General features: G+C 49.7%; 2 protein-coding genes across 4 annotated transcripts; both read left to right on the plus strand.

The window, feature by feature from the left end:
• The first annotated feature begins 2,840 nt into the window (after positions 1 to 2,840).
• Positions 2,841 to 9,104, plus strand: LOC136019570 (immunoglobulin-binding protein 1b-like). Its single transcript, XM_065689890.1, has 5 exons — positions 2,841 to 3,247; positions 6,661 to 6,856; positions 6,969 to 7,254; positions 8,754 to 8,883; positions 8,987 to 9,104. Exons 1-5 carry the CDS (start codon positions 2,841 to 2,843, stop codon positions 9,102 to 9,104), a joined length of 1,137 nt encoding a protein of 378 aa, XP_065545962.1.
• A 1,667-nt stretch (positions 9,105 to 10,771) lies between these two features.
• IGBP1 (immunoglobulin binding protein 1) lies at positions 10,772 to 18,964 on the plus strand. Of its 3 annotated transcripts, XM_065689634.1 has the most exons (7): positions 10,772 to 11,111; positions 11,241 to 11,549; positions 13,591 to 13,786; positions 14,685 to 14,770; positions 15,765 to 15,868; positions 16,113 to 16,297; positions 18,746 to 18,964. In XM_065689634.1, exons 1-6 carry the CDS (start codon positions 10,795 to 10,797, stop codon positions 16,259 to 16,261), a joined length of 1,161 nt encoding a protein of 386 aa, XP_065545706.1. In that variant the 5' UTR covers positions 10,772 to 10,794; the 3' UTR covers positions 16,262 to 16,297; positions 18,746 to 18,964. The 3 variants fall into 3 exon arrangements, with proteins under 3 accessions (XP_065545706.1, XP_065545705.1, XP_065545707.1); XM_065689633.1 differs by having other exon boundaries at positions 16,113 to 18,964; XM_065689635.1 differs by having other exon boundaries at positions 16,116 to 18,964.
• Positions 18,965 to 19,619: the final 655 nt, after the last annotated feature.

The raw sequence follows: 19,619 nt of genomic DNA on the forward strand, positions 1-19,619 counted from the left end.
CTGTAACAGTTGTGGCTTGCAGCCCTTCAGACACTTTGTCACACACTGCTTTTGCCCTGCTTTCACAATCAGTCCTCTCCAGACTGTGGAAGGCTGCTGTCATTACCCCTGCCTCACGAGCCCTCACAGGCCCCTCTGCTAATGTGATGGATCTACCTCTTTGACTTTCCTGTCATTAGCCATTCTTCCCAATGTCTCGTGGCTTTTTGTTTCCCTGTCTCTCTGGAAATGAGACTCCCCAGAGTCTCTATGGCCATCGCAGAAGTCTCTCACTTTCTGGCGCTGTGAGCTGACATGGGAGAGATGGCTCTGAAATGGTTTGTGCATAGAAGAAAACCATCCCTCTATATGAAATGTGGTGAGAACCAGGCAATGGGTTTGCTCTGAAAAGCCTACTTTTGGCTACTGATTTTAATTTGGGTTTCAATGGAGTAATGCTGGTATGAATTCCCTGCTGTGCAGACTTGTGCAGACAATGAAGTCTGGAGAAAGGTGAGTGATTTTCATAGACTCTTTTGACTCTGCTGCTAAAGAGCAGAGTTTGCTGCTGGTTTGTTTGGGGTTTTTTCCCTTTTATTTCTTTAATCCTCAAGGGATGCTGCTTAACTTATTCCAGGAGGATAATCTGAGCAAGGGCAGCAAACTGCTGGTAATAAAGTAAGCATTTTGGAGGAGGAATGACTCTGTGTTCAAGGGCTGTTCTGTGTAATATTTCTTCCCCACAGCCTCGGATTGCAGCTTGAACCAGACCATGCGTCAGGACCTCCACCTGCTTTTTGCCTGTGCTCTTCACAAAGGAAGCTGAGCCAGAACAAGAAAGAGGTGTGAGATGGGGCCATAGCCTGAGGGCTCAGCTCTTAATCAACATCTGTACTACTGTAAATATATGGGGGATGTTGCTTTGACCTTTGATATGCTTGGTGCCTACACGTACACAAGACACAAACATGAGAACAGTTTATATATAATGAAAACCCCTTGCATCTCTGTTCTCCTTTATTTCTGGGGTGTTCAGCTACAACATGATGCCCCAAGGATGACAATTAATAATAGGGATTGTCCTTATAGGGATCTATAAGGACAAATCAGCATAGGTGAAAAAGGGTCATAAGACCAGAGGAGGAAATATGCTGCTGATGGAGGGCTTTTGGGCATAGCTTGGAGGGGAGATGCAGCAATGGCTGCGTGAGGTTCAGAGGGGAAGCAGATCTCCATCCCTTCCCCTAGGCTGGCCGGGCTGGCATACCTTCCATCTCTGAACCCTGTATTTCAGCAAGTTGCTCAATCAGAGTGGAGGAATCCCATGACACCAAGGTGCCCTGGATACATTGCTGAATCACTCAATAGTAGCATCTTCCCTTTGTGCATTCCTGGAGATGCTGCCTGTGAGGTCCATCAGAAGGTGAGTTAAGGCAGGGAGGGAGCTGCAGAACAGTCTCCTCCCCAGAGCAGAAGCTGATGTGGGACCACAAGCCACCCTGGGTTTGCCATCCAAGTGGGCGTTCCCAGAAGCATCCTCCCACTAGCCTGGAACTGGGGCCCTACAGATTTTAAGTACTTTCTCATCTTGCATATATGCTGGCTGTGACCACTATGCATGTGCTGTGTGGTGGAATAAGGAATTTCCAAGCATCCTTCAGTCTGGCTGGAGTAGCGCTGGAGTCACAATTGAGTGCTGTAGGACAGCATGCAGAAGCTCTAACACCTTCCAGGAAGACTGATGTACATCTAACATGCTGGAGCTCCTGCGAAGCACCAGAGAGGCCTTCTGGATGTACATGGCCAGATGTTCTACACATGTGCATCAAATGCAATATACCGTGGTGGTAGATTTCACTATCTATATAATGAAAAGCACACAGGCACGTTTCGTGTCTGGAGATGGAAATGTAAGAACTGTCCAGAAGCTGAGGCTGATCCCTAGACATTGACTTCATGCCCAAAACCTACCTCACCAAGACATCTGGCAGACCTGGGAATGGGAGAGACCGGTCCCAGCTTGCCAATGCTTTCAGAACTCCCCTTTTTCATATGCAGTGGGACTAATCACACCTACTATTCCTGTAGTTTCCAGCTTGAGGCTTATTGTGGTGTCAATACGGACTTACTGGGTAATTATGCCTTCCAAAAAAGCATTTATTTTTCCCATGTGTTGAGAACATTAACTCTGTAATTAGAAAGGGCAGCTCAAAAACCTATGTCCTGCCAAGTGGACCTCGCACAGGAAGAGAACAACACATGTGGGTGTGTGCAGAAGAGCAGGCTGCAAGGAAATCTGGTCCCTTACCCTTACTCATTTCATCCTCCCAAGGTATAAATGAAACCTATTCTTGAACACTTGGGACAGCAGACAAAAACAGGACTGACTAGCTCCTAGCAAGGAGATTCAGGAGCTTCCAACCTGCTAACCCACTTGGGTCTTAGAGGGAAAGCCTTCTCCAGCTCACAGGAAACCAGTCCTCACAGGGATTTCCTATTCTCTTGGTGAGTCACAGTAATGTGCTGCTCAAGGCCTGCCTTGTGCTGCTCAAGGCCTGCCCTATGCTGCCTCCAACAACCTGGGTCAAAACTACCTCTGCTCCCACCACCCCTAGTTTTGAGGGCAGGAGAGGGCAGCTGAGATACACTGCTCCATCATCACCCTATTCACAATTACCTGGAAAGCAAGCCTGTGAGCCCCTCAGAGAGGTGGAGGTCTCTGAGGAGAACACCCTAAGGAGATGTTTGCTAAAGATTATAGATATCCTATGGGAGGGTAATCTATGAAGTGCTCTGACAGTCTCTGCGTGACACTAAAGATAACACTGCGGAGCTCACTCCAGCAGTCTCTTTTGCACCCAATGAGGCGAGGCAAGGCGAGAGTCTTCCATCCTTCGGGGCTTGGCCGCGCTCAAGTGGAGAGGGAATGCGATCGTCAGGCTCGTCTCTGCCCTTGCAGTGAGAATGAGGATCTGGAGGAGGTCGCCTCAGCCGATCTGAAGTACCTGCTGCTGCCCGCCTTGCTGGGGGCCATGACGCTGAAGCAGGTGGACCTGAGCAAGAGGCTGGAGCACCTGGAGAGCGCCCGGGCCCTCTTCTGGAGCTTCCTCAAGCTCTGCAAGAGCTACGGGCTGGGCAGCTTCCACCTGCCCCCCGCCACCAGCCCCCCGGCAGAGGAGGGTGACAGGAGCCCGCCCCGGAGGAGCCCTGCTGCCATCCAGGACAAACTGGTGGCCATGGCGTCGAGCAGGCAAGCCAAAATTGAAAGGTAGGTTCTTGTTTTGTGGCGTTTAAAGGCTTCTGGGAATCGATGTCAGAGGAGAGCCTGGGGCAGTGCGCGGTTGTACAGACAAGGGCTGCCAGGAAAGAAGCGCCCTCCTTGATACCGGAACACACTTGATTGAGAAGCATTCATGTTAAGATACGCACCACATATTATTCAGTGACTGTGGAGGTGCATTTATACCTTTGGTTTCTGGTCTTTGAAGAGCTGCATGAAAGCTCTTCTGGCTGGTGCTTTAATTGCTGCTAAGAGCATAACGCCACCCATGCTGGAAGTTCCCTACCAATGGGTTTATTACGTCTTTGAAAAAGAAGAGGTTGATGCCTCTTTGTTATGCTTTAGCTGGGGATTTTGACAAGTTGTTGCTAATTCTGGTAGCACTGAAAGGCCCAGGCTGGGCTGGAGAGCTGTTTGAACTGCAGGGCTACAAAAATACGATGTCTGTTCTAGATATTAACCTAACTGAGGTGGGTTTGGGATACTAGAACACATCAGGACCTTTGGGATCAGCACAGCAAAGCCTCTTCAGAGCTGAATACCTCCTTCCAGGCCAGCTTTGTTAGTGCTGCAGGTTGGGCTTTGGTTACACTTGAAGTCCCCTCTTGCTGTGGGCTGGTGTTTGTACCGCGACTCCACCCCCTGGAAGGCAAATGGGAGGTGCCTGCGTTGTGAGTTCTGTCACAGGCAGGTTGGTACTTGCTCAGGGTGAGACACCTTGCAGTTCTATTTGTTTTCAGTAAAGCACATGGCCTGCGTGAAAAACATTTTCCCAACTGGGCCTGTATCATCACTTTGGCTCCAGACCTGCCTTATCCTTTCACCAACACATGGTACTTCTCGGCAAGTCAGGCCTCCACTGAAACCTTTCATTCTCACCCGGGATGCTTTGCAGAATGAGTATGTTGGATTCTGATTATTTAGAGGCAGTTTCTGTGATGCTAATGATATCCCTGTAACTGTGTACACATCTCTTATTCCTCTTGTTTATTCCCCATACTACAGGGGTTTTTATAGAATCATCTGAGCTGAGCTTCAAAATAAGCCGGCTCATCGGCTAGAGTGGCTGAAATAGCTCTGCATCGATTTAAGCATTTATTAAAGGTGCTGGCAATTGACTTGGGAGTGTTGGGATGGAATGATGCCCCCCTGACCAACACATCCAGCTTAAAGCTGCCTTGACCAGCCTGGCAAGACTCCTGCCAAAGCAGCTCTTTTGTCAGACCAGCTTCACCAACCTTCAGTAGATCTGGCCTCCCAACTCAAGTCCCATGTTCTGAGTAACCAAACCCCTGACGATGGTACCACCCTTCTAACCATTTATTAACCTGCCAAATCTGCCTGGCCTTTTCAGGGTCCTCCCCTTTGACCTGGAGGATCAATGAAAAAATACTGTCTGAGCTCCAGAGCCCCTAACCACTTTTCCCAGGGCTCTGTAGTCCTTCTTAATGATTCCCAGGCTACTGCTGTCAATATCACTGGCACCCACATGGACCCTGAGAAGTGGATAATAGCCAGCAAGACTTACTAAACAAGGCAGCCTCTCAGGAACATCCCTGATCCGAGCCCCTGATAGGCAACACACCTCCTTCAAGACTGGGTCAGGCCAACAGATGGGTGCGTCTGTGCCTTTCAGAGTCACCTACTGCTGTGACCCTCTCCTTTCTCCTGGAGGCATCAGCAGTGATCTTCTTTACTGGTGCATCAGCAGGTTGTGCATTTGGTGCAGTGTGTGTTTCCTCGTTAGCCCTCTGCAGTGCTGGGAAGCGGCTCTGAGTGGGGACATCAGATTTTAGAGGAAGACCCTTGCTTTTAATTGTCCTCTTCCTCCTTTTTTGTTGTGTTTGTTTGTTATTAGCTCCTAGCTTCCCGGGTTAATGCCCTCCTCTTTCTTCTGCATGCACTAGGATGGACACTTAAGGCCCCTGCACAGTCTGGGCCTGGAGGAAGCAGTCATCTTTCGGCCTATTGACAGCAACCCACATCGCAGCTCCTGCTGCAGGAGGACCTCCACCAGGGAGCACCGAGTGCAGCCCTGCCCGTTGAGCTCCCTCCCCTCACCAGACCAGTGCAGGCACCCTCTACACCCCGAGCTCTGCGCTGCAGCCTCCCCTCTCACTGGCTCTGTCTGGTGCCGACGCTGCCCCCGCCGGGGCAGCCAGAGCAGAGCTCCCAGCCCGGGTCCTGTCCCTGGGTCGGGTGCTCACCATCCGCCTGCCTGCCGGAGCCCGCTGCCGCCCTACTCGCCGCGCTCCTGGCCTGGGTTTCACCCGCTCAGGCTGCTCGCCTCCGGGGAGCTGCCCGGTCCTGCGCAAGGCCAGGCGAGGGCTTGAGGCTCCCTGGGCGGCTCCCGCTGCCCAGAACTGAGGCTCCTGCACGCGGTGTTTCCCTCGCTCTGGTGTTGGAAGCGTCCTCTCTGAAGCTGCTCACCTCGGCAAAATAATATGTATATATAAGTATTTAGTAAGCAAAATAAAATCTCTTGTGCTGCCTAGTTCCTGCTGTGAAAATCCCTAGATCTTCATCCCAGGCTCTTCCAAAGCAAATCTGTAAAGCTGGTTTCTAGCAACCAGTGGTGTTGGGGATGCAAGATGGGCAATGTCAGATGCATTCACCTTGGCAGGGAAGACTGCACAGCTGGGTGCTCCATGAGCTTTCCACAGGCACATCCTACTGTTCCTGAGCCTGTAGACTGAAGTGTTGGGGATATTTTTATGTGAAGTAGATCAGGTATTTTAAGGGCAATGTCTTGAAGTGTGGATACTTACACAGAGTAATAAAGATCCTACATAACATCTGAATTTGAGTAGACAGGTGGAAGTGATGGCGTAGATGGGAACAAAGTGTTTTGGTGGTGCCCGTAGGTGTATAACTGTGCATTTTCAAAGCCTTTCTTAAGCAGATTGAAACTCTTCTGATTCCTATAGTTTTTATTTGTCAAAAACCATCTGTTGTCAATCAGATGAGGTGGGGAGATGGATCCCCACAGTGCCTCCTGCTTATGCATCATTAGAGGTCATCAGTAAATGACAACTGCTATCACCTGTGCTGCCAGTGCTCCTCTGCCTCTTAATGGGTATGTTCCTGTAAGTCTGCTTTATTTCTACAGGAGTCTTAATTGTTAAATGAGTTCTCCTTACACCAAGAACTTAGTCAAAGACATGAGGAGATTTATGAATGTCTGGGACTTGCATACCCTGAGGAGAACTGGGCAGCAGCTGGCACGTCTGTGAAGAGCACTGAAACAGGGTAGGCAAGTTGGAGTTGAATTGAGGCAGGAGTTGGTTCTCTGGCTACATTTGACTGAATTTCAAGAAACAGGAAATTGTTTTAGAAATCACGGTATGGGGGCCGGGTTATAGAAAGGTAATTTAGTGATTTAGTTCTCTTCTTTGAGACAGATATAAGCAGAAGAAGGAACTGGAGAACAGGTTGGCCTCTATGAAAAATTCTGTGGACAGTGGGCAAGCAGATGAGGAGCAGATAGGGGAATTTTACATCCTACAATCCCAGAAATGGATCCACAGCACCCTGGAAGAAATTGAGAGAATTGATGAAAAAACAGTCATATTGAGGAGCAGAGGTACAGCAAAACAGGTATGTGATCTCTCTTGAGCTGGGTCGATCACAGCACAAGCAGATGGGATTTGCTTTCACTCTGAATGGGCAGTGTCTGATTTTTTAATTGGTCAATTCTCTTTTGAGACAGATAAAAGCAGAAGAAGGAACTGGAGAACAGGCCTGCTCCTGTCTCAGCCAACATGCTGGTTTTGGATTGTTTTCCCAAGAAAACAAGGCTCTTGTGACACCAGAGGTAGCTCGCTCACACTTGCAGCAGTGGCTGTGCCGGGTGGTCTCGGGCACAGTGGACCTTTGGCCAGGAGCGGTGTGTGGGCAGAACAGGCACCTCGGGCTGGTTTTGGGGAGGAGGGATGGGGCCGTGCATGGAGTTTGGATCCTGGCTCCTGGCCTGGGGCAGTTAATGGTTCACCAAGGTTGGCTGGAGGGAAGGGGGCAGTGGGGGGAGTGGAGCTGTGCGGCTGCCAGACTGTCCCTTGCCGCAGGCAAGGCTCCACGGGGACGGCTGTGGGGACAGCCAGCCTCGGCCACGCTGCTTGGTGCCCGGCCGCAGTCCTTGGCGCTTGCTGGGGTTGGACCCTGCCCTGCACCTCCCCGCTGCACCAGCTGGGAAAGACACGAAACCTCTGTGAGCCTGAACACGGGAAAGGTCCTGGCCTTTGGGGAGCTGGGCGCAGTGTGGGCTGTGCCTCTGCACTCTGCTCAGTGCTGCACCCAAGCTCATGGACATGTTTGGGCCCAGGGGTGCCCAGCCTGCCCCCTGCTCGGCACAAGGCTGTTCTGAGAGCAGCCGGCATGGTCCAGAGCTCTCTGGGGATGAGCATCCTCCATCCCATCCCTCCTCTCCTGCATTCAGCAGTAGCAGTCATTTTTTCTCGTTCTTAGTAGCTGGTGCAGTGCTGTTTTTTTGACTTTCGGCCTGGGAACAGCACTGATAACACTGATGGTTTTAGTTACTGCTCAAATGTTTGGTCTGACCAAGGACTTTGTGAGTCTCATGCTCTGCCAGGGAGGAGGGGAAAGCCGGGAGGAAGCAGAGACAGGACACCTGACCCAAACTAGCCAAAGAGGTATTCCATACCACAGCACGGCATGCCCAGGGTGTAAACTGGGATTTACCCAGAAGGGCTAGTTCACTGCTTGGTCAGGCTGCGTATCAAAGGGTGGTATCGTATTCTCCTCCCTTGTTATTTCCTTTATCATTATTATTATTGGTGGTAGCAGTAGGGGTTTGTGTTATACCTTAGTTACTGGGCTGTTCTTATCTCAGCCCATGGGAATCACATTCTTTCGATTCTCCTTCCCATCGCCCCGGGTGCGGGGTGGGGAAGAAAGCGGGGAAGTGAGTGAGAGGGCTGCGTGGCTGACTTACAGCCTGGGCTTAAACCGCAACACTGCTTCATCCTTTCCATCCTACCTCCCACCTCACTGCTCCCCCCCAAAGCCCTGGCAGCCACAGGTACCCCTGGATTCACCCCCTGCCAGCCCAGTGGAGCAGCTTTGGTCCAGCGCGTGCTGCTCTGGGCTGGGTGCAGTGTCTCTCCCCACAGGGAACCGTGCCAGCATCCAGGCCACCCTGCGCACCCTGCTTGCAGCACCCTGGCCCTCGCAGCAGGATACCCAGGATATGGGCAGGGAGCTCGGGGGGGTTCCCCAGTCCCATCTGGGGAAGCCCGGGCCTAATGGCCTCTGTGCTCTGCCTGCTCCCTGCCTGCTCCCTGCCTGTCCCTGGGGACCCCACCACTCTGGGAACTCTGCCGCAGCAGGGGGAGCTCTTGCTCTGTCCCTTGCACGGTCCCACAACGCCGAGTCCCTTGCGGGGTCCCTCAGAGGGTCCCTGAGCACTGCAGGGGCCCAGCTTGCCCCCTCCTTCTCCTTTGGGGAGAATGACCTCTTTCGCCAGCTGGTCTTTGAGGAGGGAAGCTGGATGAGGAGCAGCAGTGCTTCCAAAAGATGATGGGCTTCGCTCCCTGTGTCTTCTATGGCCAGGGCCTCACCTCCATCCGGTCCCAGCATTTCCGTCCCTATGCCCATGACCACTGTAGGTGAGCATCTCCCACCTTCCTCACCAAGACATCTGGCAGACCTGGGGAGTGGGACTCGTCCCAGCTTGCCAGTGCTTTGGGAACTCCCCCTTTTCACATGCAGTGGGACTAATCACACCTACTATTCCTGTAGCCTCCAGCTTGAGGCCCATTGTGGTGTCAACAGGGACTTGCTGGAGATTATGCCTTCCAAAGAAGCATTTATTTTTCCCTTGTGTTGAGAACATTAACTCTGTAATTAGAAAGGGCAGCTCAAAAACCCATTTCCTGCCAGGTGGACCTCAGGCAGGAGGAGAACAACACAATGTGGGTGTGTGCAGTTTGCTGTGGTGGGCCTGAAGAGCAGGCTGCAAGGAAATCTGGTCACTAACCCTTACTCATTTCATCCTCCCAAGGTATAAATGAAACCTATTCTTGAACACTTGGGTCAGCAGACAAAAACAGGACTGACTAGCTCCTAGCAAGGAGATTCAGGAGCTTCCAACCTGCTAACCCACTTGGGTCTTAGAGGGAAAGCCTTCTCCAGCTCACAGGAAACCAGTCCTCACAGGGGTTTCCGATTCTCTTGGTGAGTCCCTGGTGAGTCGCAGTAATGTGCTGCTCAAGGCCTGCCTTGTGCTGCTCAAGGCCTGCCCTATGCTGCCTCCAACAACCTGGGTCAAAACTACCTCCGCTCCCACCACCCCTAGTTTTGAGGGCAGGAGAGGGCAGCTGAGATACACTGCTCCATCATCACCCTATTCACAATTACCTGGAAAGCAAGCCTGTGAGCCCCTCAGAGAGGTGGAGGTCTCTGAGGAGAACACCCTAAGGAGATGTTTGCTAAAGATTATAGATATCCTATGGGAGGGTGATCTGGGAGGTGCTCCGACAGTCTCTGCGTGACACTAAGGATAACACTGCAGAGGAGTTCACTCCAGCAGTCTCTTTTGCTCTGATCCTTACACGTGCTGCCGAAGTGTTGAATCTTTGTGGTTACAGAGGGTGATGATGTGATTGGTGTGCTGTAGCTTTTAACTAATACATATGAAGGTGAAATGTGCTGTGTTGCGAGGGGTATTGCTCTGATGGAAGTGAGCTGGTTGCAATTGCTGGGTATGCCAAAGCATGCTAGTGGAGATCAAAAGGCTGTAGATTCCTGGCCCCAGTGCACTTACAATCATAATACCCATTACTTACCACACTGCTGGACACAGCGCTGCTGTTTACCTCCCGCCTGGCGCCCCGGAGCAGCACAGGATGACAGTCAGCTCTTGCCATACCTCCCATTACCGGGAGACAGGAGAGTCACAGCACTGAGGGATACTCAGGCCACATTGAGCGAGCATCTAAACCCACAGCTCTTCTAGTTCTTACGAGTGACTTCTTATTGATCTGTCTCAGTAGGTATGAAGAAAACAAGAGTAAACCGATTCATTCTTGGAGTCTGAGTGCTTCCAGCAGGCCCTGAATTACTATTACATTTCTCACATGCAGGTCAAATTCCTGTGTTTCTAAGGGACCAACATCATAGAAACGATCACAGAACTGTTTGTGCTGGAAAGGACCTTCAAGCTCATCCAGCTTCAACCCCTGCCATGGGCAGGGACCCCTTCCATAGAGCAGCTTGCTCCAAGCCCCTGTGTCCAACCTGGCCTTGAGCACTGCCAGGGATGGGGCAGCCACAGCTCCTCTGGGCACCCTGTGCCAGCGCCTCAGCACCCTCACAGGGAAGAACAACTTCCTAGTGTCTAAGCTAATTCTCCCCTCGGTCAGTTTATCTTTATTTGCTTGTTTATCGCATCGTAAAACCCCAGCTTTAACCATTGCCTGCCTTATTCGCTTTTAAATGTCGAAGATACAGTGAGAAGTAGCTAAGCAAGCAGTTCAAAGTCGGGGAGCGCCCGGCGCAGCTGACCAGCAGCTGCCAAGATGGCGGCACCCTCGCTGTGCCCTCACCAAGATGGCGGCACTCTCGCCCTGCCCTCACAAGATGGCGGGCGGGGCGGGGTCGCTCGTAACCGCCGGAAGGGATTTGTTGGTAGCCGGTTCCCACTCAACATGGCGGAGGGTGCTGAGGAGGGGCAGAAGCTGGCGGAGCTGCTGGCGCTGGGCTGGCGGCTCTGGGAGGAGTTGGAGACCGACACCGCGCCGTCCTCGGGGAGCCCGGCTGTGCAGGATAAGGTGCGGCAGGGGCTGGACGTCCTGTGGCGGGCGAACGCCATGGTGACGCAGCTGGACCTGTTCAGGTGAGCGGAGAGGAGGGGTGAGCCTGGGAGCGCTCAATGAGACGGGGCGAGGGTCTTCCATCCTTCGGGGCTTGGCCACGCTCAGGTGGAGAGGGAACGGGATCGTGAGGCTCGTCTCTGCCCTTGCAGTGAGAACGAGGATCTGGAGGAGGTCGCCTCGGCTGATCTGAAGTACCTGCTGCTGCCCGCCTTGCTGGGGGCCATGACGCTGAAGCAGGTGGACCTGAGCAAGAGGCTGGAGCACCTGGAGAGCGCCCGGGCCCTCTTCTGGAGCTTCCTCAAGCTCTGCAAGAGCTACGGGCTGGGCAGCTTCCACCTGCCCCCCGCCACCAGCCCCCCGGCAGAGGAGGGTGACAGGAGCCCGCCCCGGAGGAGCCCTGCTGCCATCCAGGACAAACTGGTGGCCATGGCGTCGAGCAGGCAAGCCAAAATTGAAAGGTAGGTTCTTGTTTTGTGGCGTTTAAAGGCTTCTGGGAATCGATGTCAGAGGAGAGCCTGGGGCAGTGCGCGGTTGTACAGACAAGGGCTGCCAGGAAAGAAGCGCCCTCCTTGATACCGGAACACACTTGATTGAGAAGCATTCATGTTAAGATACGCACCACATATTATTCAGTGACCGTGGAGGTGCATTTATACCTTTGGTTTCTGGTCTTTGAAGAGCTGCATGAAAGCTCTTCTGGCTGGTGCTTTAATTGCTGCTAAGAGCATAACGCCACCCATGCTGGAAGTTCCCTACCAATGGGCTTATTACATCTTTGAAAAAGAGGAGGTTGATGTCTCTTTGTTATGCTTTAGCTGGGGATTTTGACAAGTTGTTGCTAATTCTGGTAGCACCGAAAGGCCCAGGCTGGGCTGGAGAGCTGTTTGAACTGCAGGGCTACAAAAATACGATGTCTGTTCTAGATATTAACCTAACTGGGGTGGGTTTGGGATACTAGAACACATCAGGACCTTTGGGATCAGTACAGCAAAGCTTCTTCAGAGCTGAATATCTCCTTCCAGGCCAGCTTTGTTAGTGCTGCAGGTTGGGCTTTGGTTACACTTGAAGTCCCCTCTTGCTGTGGGCTGGTGTTTGTCTGTACAGTGACTCCATCCCCTGGAAGGCAAATGGGAGGTGCCTGCGTTGTGAGTTCTGTCACAAGCAGGTTGGTACTTGCTCAGGGTGAGACACCTTGCAGTTCTATTTGTTTTCAGTAAAACACATGGCCTGCGTGAAAAACATAGACCTATATCATCCCTTCGGTTTGCTGTGCTGCAGGATGGGCCTGGCCAGTTATGATGTATTTTTCAGCCTGCTTGTGGAGCAGTTGTGAGTGGGTTTGGGTTTTAGAAGCCCTGTTACAGGCTCCTTGTTCTTTCAGCTCCTGTAGGTGTCCAGTCCTTATTTGTTACTGTCCATTGTTCAGGTAGCAATGTAGCTGAAGGATTTAGCCTGGAAGTGTATTGTGTACCTGTGCACACAAAAACACCCAAGACAGAAATAGAAGAGTGTTTTAATCTGCCATATAAGCTCAGTCTTTCTGTCATGTAGAAGCAACTCTATATAACTATCACATTGCTTTTATAAGTTTATTAACTCATTGTTTGCTGGCTCCTTCACTGTTTTCTCTAGGAGACAAATGTTGCCAGGCTTGTGGAATTGTACCTGGGAGGTTAAATTTTCCAGGTTTGCTCAACTTTTAGGAGGGAAAAAAAAAATATTAGCAGAGGCACCCATACATTAAAAGTATGTTAAAGCTGCTTTTCATAGACAGGAGATAGCTAAATTACAACAGTAATTCATCACAACCTCCCCTTTTTATATAATTTTACTTTTAAATACATGAAATCATGTTAAACCTCTTACACAGAGTAGTAAAGATCCTATGTAATGTCTGAATTTGAGTAGACAGGTGGAAGTGATGGCGTAGATGGGAACAAAGTGTTTTGGTGGTGCCCGTAGGTATATAACTGTGCATTTTCAAAGCCTTTCTTAAGCAGATTGAAACTCTTCTTATTCCTATAGTTTTTATTTGTCAAAAACCATCTGTTGTCAATCAGATGAGGTGGGGAGATGGATCCCCACAGTGCCCCCTGCTTATGCATCGTTAGAGGTCATCAGTAAATGACAACTGGTATCACCTGTGCTGCCAGTGCTCCTCTGCCTCTTAATGGGTATGTTCCTGTAAGTCTGCTTTATTTCTACAGGAGTCTTAATTGTTAAATGAGTTCTCCTTACACCAAGAACTTAGTCAAAGACATGAGGAGATTTATGAATGTCTGGGACTTGCATACCCTGAGGAGAACTGGGCAGCAGCTGGCACGTCTGTGAAGAGCAATGAAACAGGGTAGGCAAGTTGGAGTTGAATTGAGGCAGGAGTTGGTTCTCTGGCTACATTTGACTGAATTTCAAGAAACAGGAAATTGTTTTAGAAATCACAGTATGGGGGCTGGGTTATAGAAAGGTAATTTAGTGATTTAGTTCTCTTCTTTGAGACAGATATAAGCAGAAGAAGGAACTGGAGAACAGGTTGGCCTCTATGAAAAATTCTGTGGACAGCGGGCAGGCAGACGAGGAGCAGATACGGGCTTTTTATATCCTACAAACCCAGAAGTGGATCAACACCAGCCTGGAGGAAATTGAAAGTGTTGACCAAGAAATCGTCATATTGAGGAGCAGAGGTACAGCAAAACAGGTATGTGATCTCTCTTGAGCTGGGTCGATCACAGCACAAGCAGATGGGATTTGCTTTCACTCTGAATGGGTAGTGTCTGATTTTTTTTTTTAATTGGTCACTGTCTATTCCTGCCCGGTGTTCTAGACAGTCATGTTTTGCAGAATGATAAGAGCACTGAGTATCAGAGATGAATCAGTCTGTGTGCAAAGGCTTTTCTCTCCTTTGCTGTCTTCTGCCAGACTCTTATCTCTAAAGAAGTAACTACATTTGTGAATTGAAAGAGACCCTTGTGATTTCTTTCAGACCCATACTTCTCATGTACAAGGTGTCCAGGTGTTACAGAAAGAAATGCCTGTTCTGAATGATGGAAGTTTTTCATAGACCTGCAGTTCATCTGTAGAATAGTGTTCCTGGGCTTTGTTACTGATCTGAAATGTCCGTCTAGAAATGAAAAATCATAATGTGTTGACATAGACCATAGTCCAGCTTGGTTGGCACAGCTGGTTTGAGCAGTTCATTACTGGTGTTGCAGAACTCTGCTCCTCTGTAGAGCCTTGGGTGATATCATCGGGAATGATGAGCTCTGTTTGCTTCAGAATGTATTGTGTTTGATCCCTGGGAAAAATAAGCTGTATTTCATGCTTTGATCTGAACTGATCTGGCTTAGCTCTGTCAGCTTTCTGTTTTGATCAGAGCGGGTGTAACAAAGGCACAAAAGGAAGTGATTTGTAGCAGTTCACAGATGGAGCTCATGATTTAAACTGGATTAAGGTGTGAATTGTCTATCTTGGGATGTTGCTCTGACAGCAGAGGTGTTTCTCTTCTACATGATCTGGAATGACTTGTTTGGGGTGGGAAGCAGAGAAAGGGATTTTCGTTTACATGATTATTTTGTGACTATTGTTTACATCTTCAGTCTTCAGCACCACCACACGGTACTTCTCGGCAAGTCAGGCCTCCAATGAAGCCTTTCATTCTCACCCGGGATGCTGTGCAGAATAAGTATGTTGGTTTCTGATTATTTAGAGGCAGTACGAGGTAGTGCTCTGTCCTCACGTTAAGACTCGGATACTCTTTGAAATGCAGAAAACCAGTTGTTACTTTCAGGCTTTGCATCTGGGTAGTGGATGAGGGGAACATCTAATGCATTTCTTGAACTTTTTCTGATTTCTTCTGTTACCAGCATGCTTCAGTGTCTTGACTGATGCTGTTTCCTCCTATTGGGATGACAGAGGAGATCGTATTTAGCAGATATTACGCTTAATTTATAGGCCATGTGCTTGCTGGTTGGTAAGCTGTGGAGAGGCAATGTTTATCTGCCCCTCTAACCTCTATGGGATAGAAGAGGATTGCTCTTCACTCTTAAAATAAAGAGCCCAGTAGTGAAAAGCACATGTGATCTCTTAATCTAATGCAAACTCTGGAATATTTCAGTGAATTCAAATAAGTGATCTGTGGGGCTGGGAAGATGTGATGCCTACCAGAGAATAATCAGTCATGGTAGTATGGTTTTCAACTGTAAGGCTTTCTGTAGCCTTACAGGTTATCCAGATCTTAGTATTTTCTGACACCATGAGATTCTTGTGAGGAATATGGCAGCTAAAGCACAAGTTATGATAGAAACCAGATTTCTTGTCATGCTTTTGACATTATTTGCCCTGAGCCTTCCATATATGTTTAGCCAAGCTGTGCCTAACTCAGTTCTTGGGACCTCTTTGGCAAGCTGTACAGACTCCTTTGGCTGGCGAAGTGATTTGTGAATAGAACAATCCTCACCTCTCTAAATTAGCAGAGTGAACTCTCTAAATGCTGTTACGGCTGGGTTACTGGCAAGCCTTGCTGAAGGGCCAGGCTGTAGAAAAATGTTCTCAAGCCCTCTTTGAAAACATGCCTTGTATTGTTAGTACAGATTGGATTACAGAGTAGTTCTGTGCAGGGTTGTGCTCGTTCATAGCAATGTCAAGTGCCTTCTTTGACTGTCAGTCTCTTCCTGTAGAGTGTTTGGTGCTGGTTATCCCAGCCTGCCTGTGATGACTGTGGATGACTGGTACGACCAGCGCAGAAGGCAAGGAGTGGTGTCTGGTCAGGGCACGCCTCCAGGTATGGAGTAGCAAAGCAAAGATTGGAATGGAGAACTTGGGAAGTCTCTTAGAGGGAGGGTGAATGGGGATGTGTTCCCGCTGTCTGAGGAAGAGTAAAAGCTGGCTTCATAAGGCTGTGAGAATAACTGGATTACTAGACTGCTCATTTGGTAATTCCTTGGTTTTGTCCAGACTGGCTTTTGAGAGCTTGACAATGGATATTCCACTGTCCTACTGCCCCTCACTCATGTTCTTGACTTCAGCAGGTCTAACTGATGAAGAGTTGCAGAAGCAGCAGCAGGAGAAAAAAGAGGAGGAGGATGACGAGGAAACTCTTGAGAAAGCTCGGAACATGGATGACTGGAAAGATACACACCCAAGAGGCTACGGCAACCGGCATAACATGGGCTGATGCTCTTGCTGCAGAGGGAGCATGTCCTGGAAATCTGTAAGAATAGCCAGTGTCCTGGCAATACAGGAGTAAAGACACTGTACATATGCAGAGGTATCTGTGGCTTCTCTGGGAGGCAGGGATTTGGATGAGTAAACATGACTGCTTGTTTTGGTTTACATTAAATGTCGGACGGAGTGCACTGATTATGTACAGTGACGCCACAGAGCTCCTGTCAGGTGGAGCTCTTTCCGAGGGGTCAGACTGCCTCTGATCTCCCAGTCAGAGGAAGTCCTTGCAAGAAAAGTACATGAATTTGGAAATGGTTCTTTGTATTGTGGGTGGATGTATTTATTTTCTTTTCCCTCTATATCATAGAATCATAGGGGTTAGGTTTGGAAAGGACTTTAAGATCATGTAGTTCCAACCCCTCTGCCATGAGTAGGGACGCCACACACTAAACCATGTCACACTAAACCAAGATTTTGCCAGGCAGAGGTGAGACTGACTGGGGTGTAGTTCCCTGCATCTTCCATTTTCCCCTTCTTGAAAATGGGAGTTATATTTCCCTTTTTCTGCTCGTGCACATTCAGGTTCTTAAAATGATCTTGAACCTGATCATTTCCTACAGTGCGCCTAAGGTCTTCATTCTCACAGTCCCTGCATCTGCCTTCCAAGACTTGGGCAGTGTAGTCAGAGCATTTGCCAGTGGAGACTGAGGCAAAGAAGTCATTGAGAACCTCAGCCTTCTCCAAATCCATTGTAGCCAGTTCTCCTGATAGCTTCCAGAGAGGGCCCACATTATCCCTAGTCTGTCTTTTGTTTGCTACATGAGTATAGAAGCCCTCCCTGTTACCTTTCACATCCCTTGCCAGATGTAATTCTAACTGGTTCTTAGCTTTCCTGACCTGGTCCCTAGCTTCCTGGACAGCATCTCTCTATTCTTCCCAATCCGCCTGTCCTTGCTTACACCTTTTATGAGCTTCTTTTTTCCCCTCTAAGTTTCCTCAGCAGCTCCATCTTCATCCATGGAGGCCTCTTGGCCCTCCTGCTGCGTTTCTTTCTAGTTGGGACGCAGAACTTCTGAGCTTGGAGGAGGTGATCCTTGAATATCAACCAGCAGTCTTGGGCCCCACTGCCCTCTAGGGCTATATCCCATGGAGCTTTACTAAGCAGGTTCCTGAAGAGGCCAAAGTCTGCTCTCTTGCAGTCCAGGGCAGTGAGCTTGCTGCACTCTCTTCTCACTGTCCTGGGGATCTCAAATTCGACCATCTCATGATCACTACAGCCAAGGCTGTCCTGGAGCATCATATTTCCAACCAGCCCATCCCTGTTGGTGAGCATGAGGTCAGGCATGGCACCTCTCCTTGTTGGCTCTTCTGTTACTTGCAAGAGGACGTTATCTTCCACACAATCAAGGAATTTCCTGGATTGCTTGTGCCAGGCTGTACCATCCTTCCAACAGATACTAGGATGGTTCAAGTCCCCCAGGAGGACAAGGGCCTGTGAGCATGAGGCTGCTCCTATCTGTCTGTAGAGCGCTTTGTCCTCTTGATCAGGGGGTCTGTAACAGATCCCCACAGTAATGTTCCCCATTGCTGTTCTCCCTTTGACCCTGACCCACAAACTCTGTTGACTCATCACCTGTCCCCAGACAGAGATCCATACTCTCCAGCCTATCGCTAACATAAATAGCTACTACCACTCCCTGCTGGCTGGATCTGTCTTTCCTATAGAGCCTATAACCTTCCACTCCAACACTCCAATCATAGGAGCCATCCCACAATGTTTCTGTGATGCCAATGATATCATATCCTTGTAGCCATGTATGCATCTCTTATTCCTCTTGTTGCCGATACTACAGGTGTTTGTATAGAGGCATCTGAGCTGAGCTACGAATGAAGCTGACTCATTGGCTGGAGTGGCTGAAATAGCTCTGCATCGATTCAAGCATTTATTAAAGGTGCTGGCAATTGACTTGGGAGTGTTGGGATGGAATGATGCCCCCCTGACCAACACATCCAGCTTAAAGCTGCCTTGACCAGCCTGGCAAGTCTCCTGCCAAAGCAGCTCTTCCCTTTTGTCAGACCACCTTCACCAACCTTCAGTAGATCTGGCCTCCCAACTCAAGTCCCATGTTCTGAGTAACCAAACCCCTGACGATGGTACCACCCTTCTAACCATTTATTAACCTGCCAAATCTGCCTGGCCTTTTCAGGGTCCTCCCCTTTGACCTGGAGGATTGATAAAAAAAAACTCTAAGCTCCAGAGCCCCTAACCACCTTTCCCAGAGCTCTGTAGTCCTTAATGATTCCCAGGCTACTGCTGTCAATATCACTGGCACCCACATGGACCCTGAGAAGTGGATAATAATCAGCAGGACTTACTAAACCAGGCAGCCTCTCAGGAACATCCCTGATCTGATCCCCTGGTAGGCAGCACTGCCATGTCACACCCTGCCTGCCCTGCTCGCTGAGCTCCTGGCCTGTGTTTTCTCCCACTCAGGCTGCTCACCTCAGCGGAGCTGCTGGCTTCTGGACAAGGCCAGGCAAGGGCTTGAGGATCCTTGGGTGGCTCTCGCTGCTCAGAGCTGAGGCTCCTGCACGTGGTGTTTCCTGTCGCTCTGGTGTTGGAAGCGTCCTCTCTGGAGCTGCTCACCTTGGCAAAATAATATGTATGTATAAGTATTTAATAAGCAAAATAAAATCTCTTGTGCTGTCTTAACTCCTGTTGTTAAAATCCATTGCTCTTCATCCCAGGCTCTTCCAGAGCAAAACTGTGAAGCTGGTTTCTAGCAACCAGGGGTTTTGGGAATGCAAGATGGTCAGTGTCGGATGTGTTCACCTTGGCAGGCAGGTCTGCATGCACAGCTGGGTCCTCCATGAGTTTTCCACAGGTGAATTCTGCTGGTCCTGAGCATGCAGATTGAAGTGTTGGGGATATTATGTGAAGTAAATTGGGTATTTTAAGGGCAGTGTCTTGAAATGCTGATACTACATGTTGTAGAAATGCCTTAATAGAAATGCTTGTCCTTTTGCTCATAACAAAAGTAACATGGGGGCTGCATGGCTGTAACGCATACAGTGTGATATACAGGGAGCCCTACAGGGGCCAACAGTGCCGTGTTCGAAAGTGAAGTACTGCACTGGTGGTCGGTGTGCTTGGAAATCTGCTGCCAGAATAACCCTGAAGGGGTGAAAACCTTTTCTGGATTCCTCTGAAACTGGTTTAAATAGCTGCTGGCACTAATCCTGACCTGAGTGAGAAGCAAGAGCATGAATGTTCTGCCCTACATGGCACTGACCTGGTGTGCAGCAGGCACGTCACTGGGTAAGAAAGTGAGGAATCGTGACTGGAAGACCTGGAGTTGCCCAGCATG

The sequence above is a fragment of the Lathamus discolor genome, chromosome 9 (assembly GCF_037157495.1).
Source record: "Lathamus discolor isolate bLatDis1 chromosome 9, bLatDis1.hap1, whole genome shotgun sequence".
NCBI classification, from domain to species: Eukaryota; Metazoa; Chordata; class Aves; order Psittaciformes; family Psittacidae; genus Lathamus; species Lathamus discolor.

What these genes read in the sequence shown, in the direction of transcription:
- IGBP1 (XM_065689633.1), top strand. Translation starts at nt 10,795, where the DNA reads ATGGCGGCACCCTCGCTGTGCCCTCACCAAGATGGCGGCACTCTCGCC. An exon ending in AGGCAAGCCAAAATTGAAAG is followed by an intron (nt 11,550 to 13,590) that starts GTAGGTTCTTGT and finishes TCTTTGAGACAG; the next exon opens with ATATAAGCAGAAGAAGGAAC. An exon ending in CGGGATGCTGTGCAGAATAA is followed by an intron (nt 14,771 to 15,764) that starts GTATGTTGGTTT and finishes CTCTTCCTGTAG; the next exon opens with AGTGTTTGGTGCTGGTTATC.
- LOC136019570 (XM_065689890.1), top strand. Translation starts at nt 2,841, where the DNA reads ATGAGGCGAGGCAAGGCGAGAGTCTTCCATCCTTCGGGGCTTGGCCGC. An exon ending in GCAGAGGTACAGCAAAACAG is followed by an intron (nt 6,857 to 6,968) that starts GTATGTGATCTC and finishes CTTTTGAGACAG; the next exon opens with ATAAAAGCAGAAGAAGGAAC. An exon ending in GCAGTTAATGGTTCACCAAG is followed by an intron (nt 7,255 to 8,753) that starts GTTGGCTGGAGG and finishes CTGGTCTTTGAG; the next exon opens with GAGGGAAGCTGGATGAGGAG.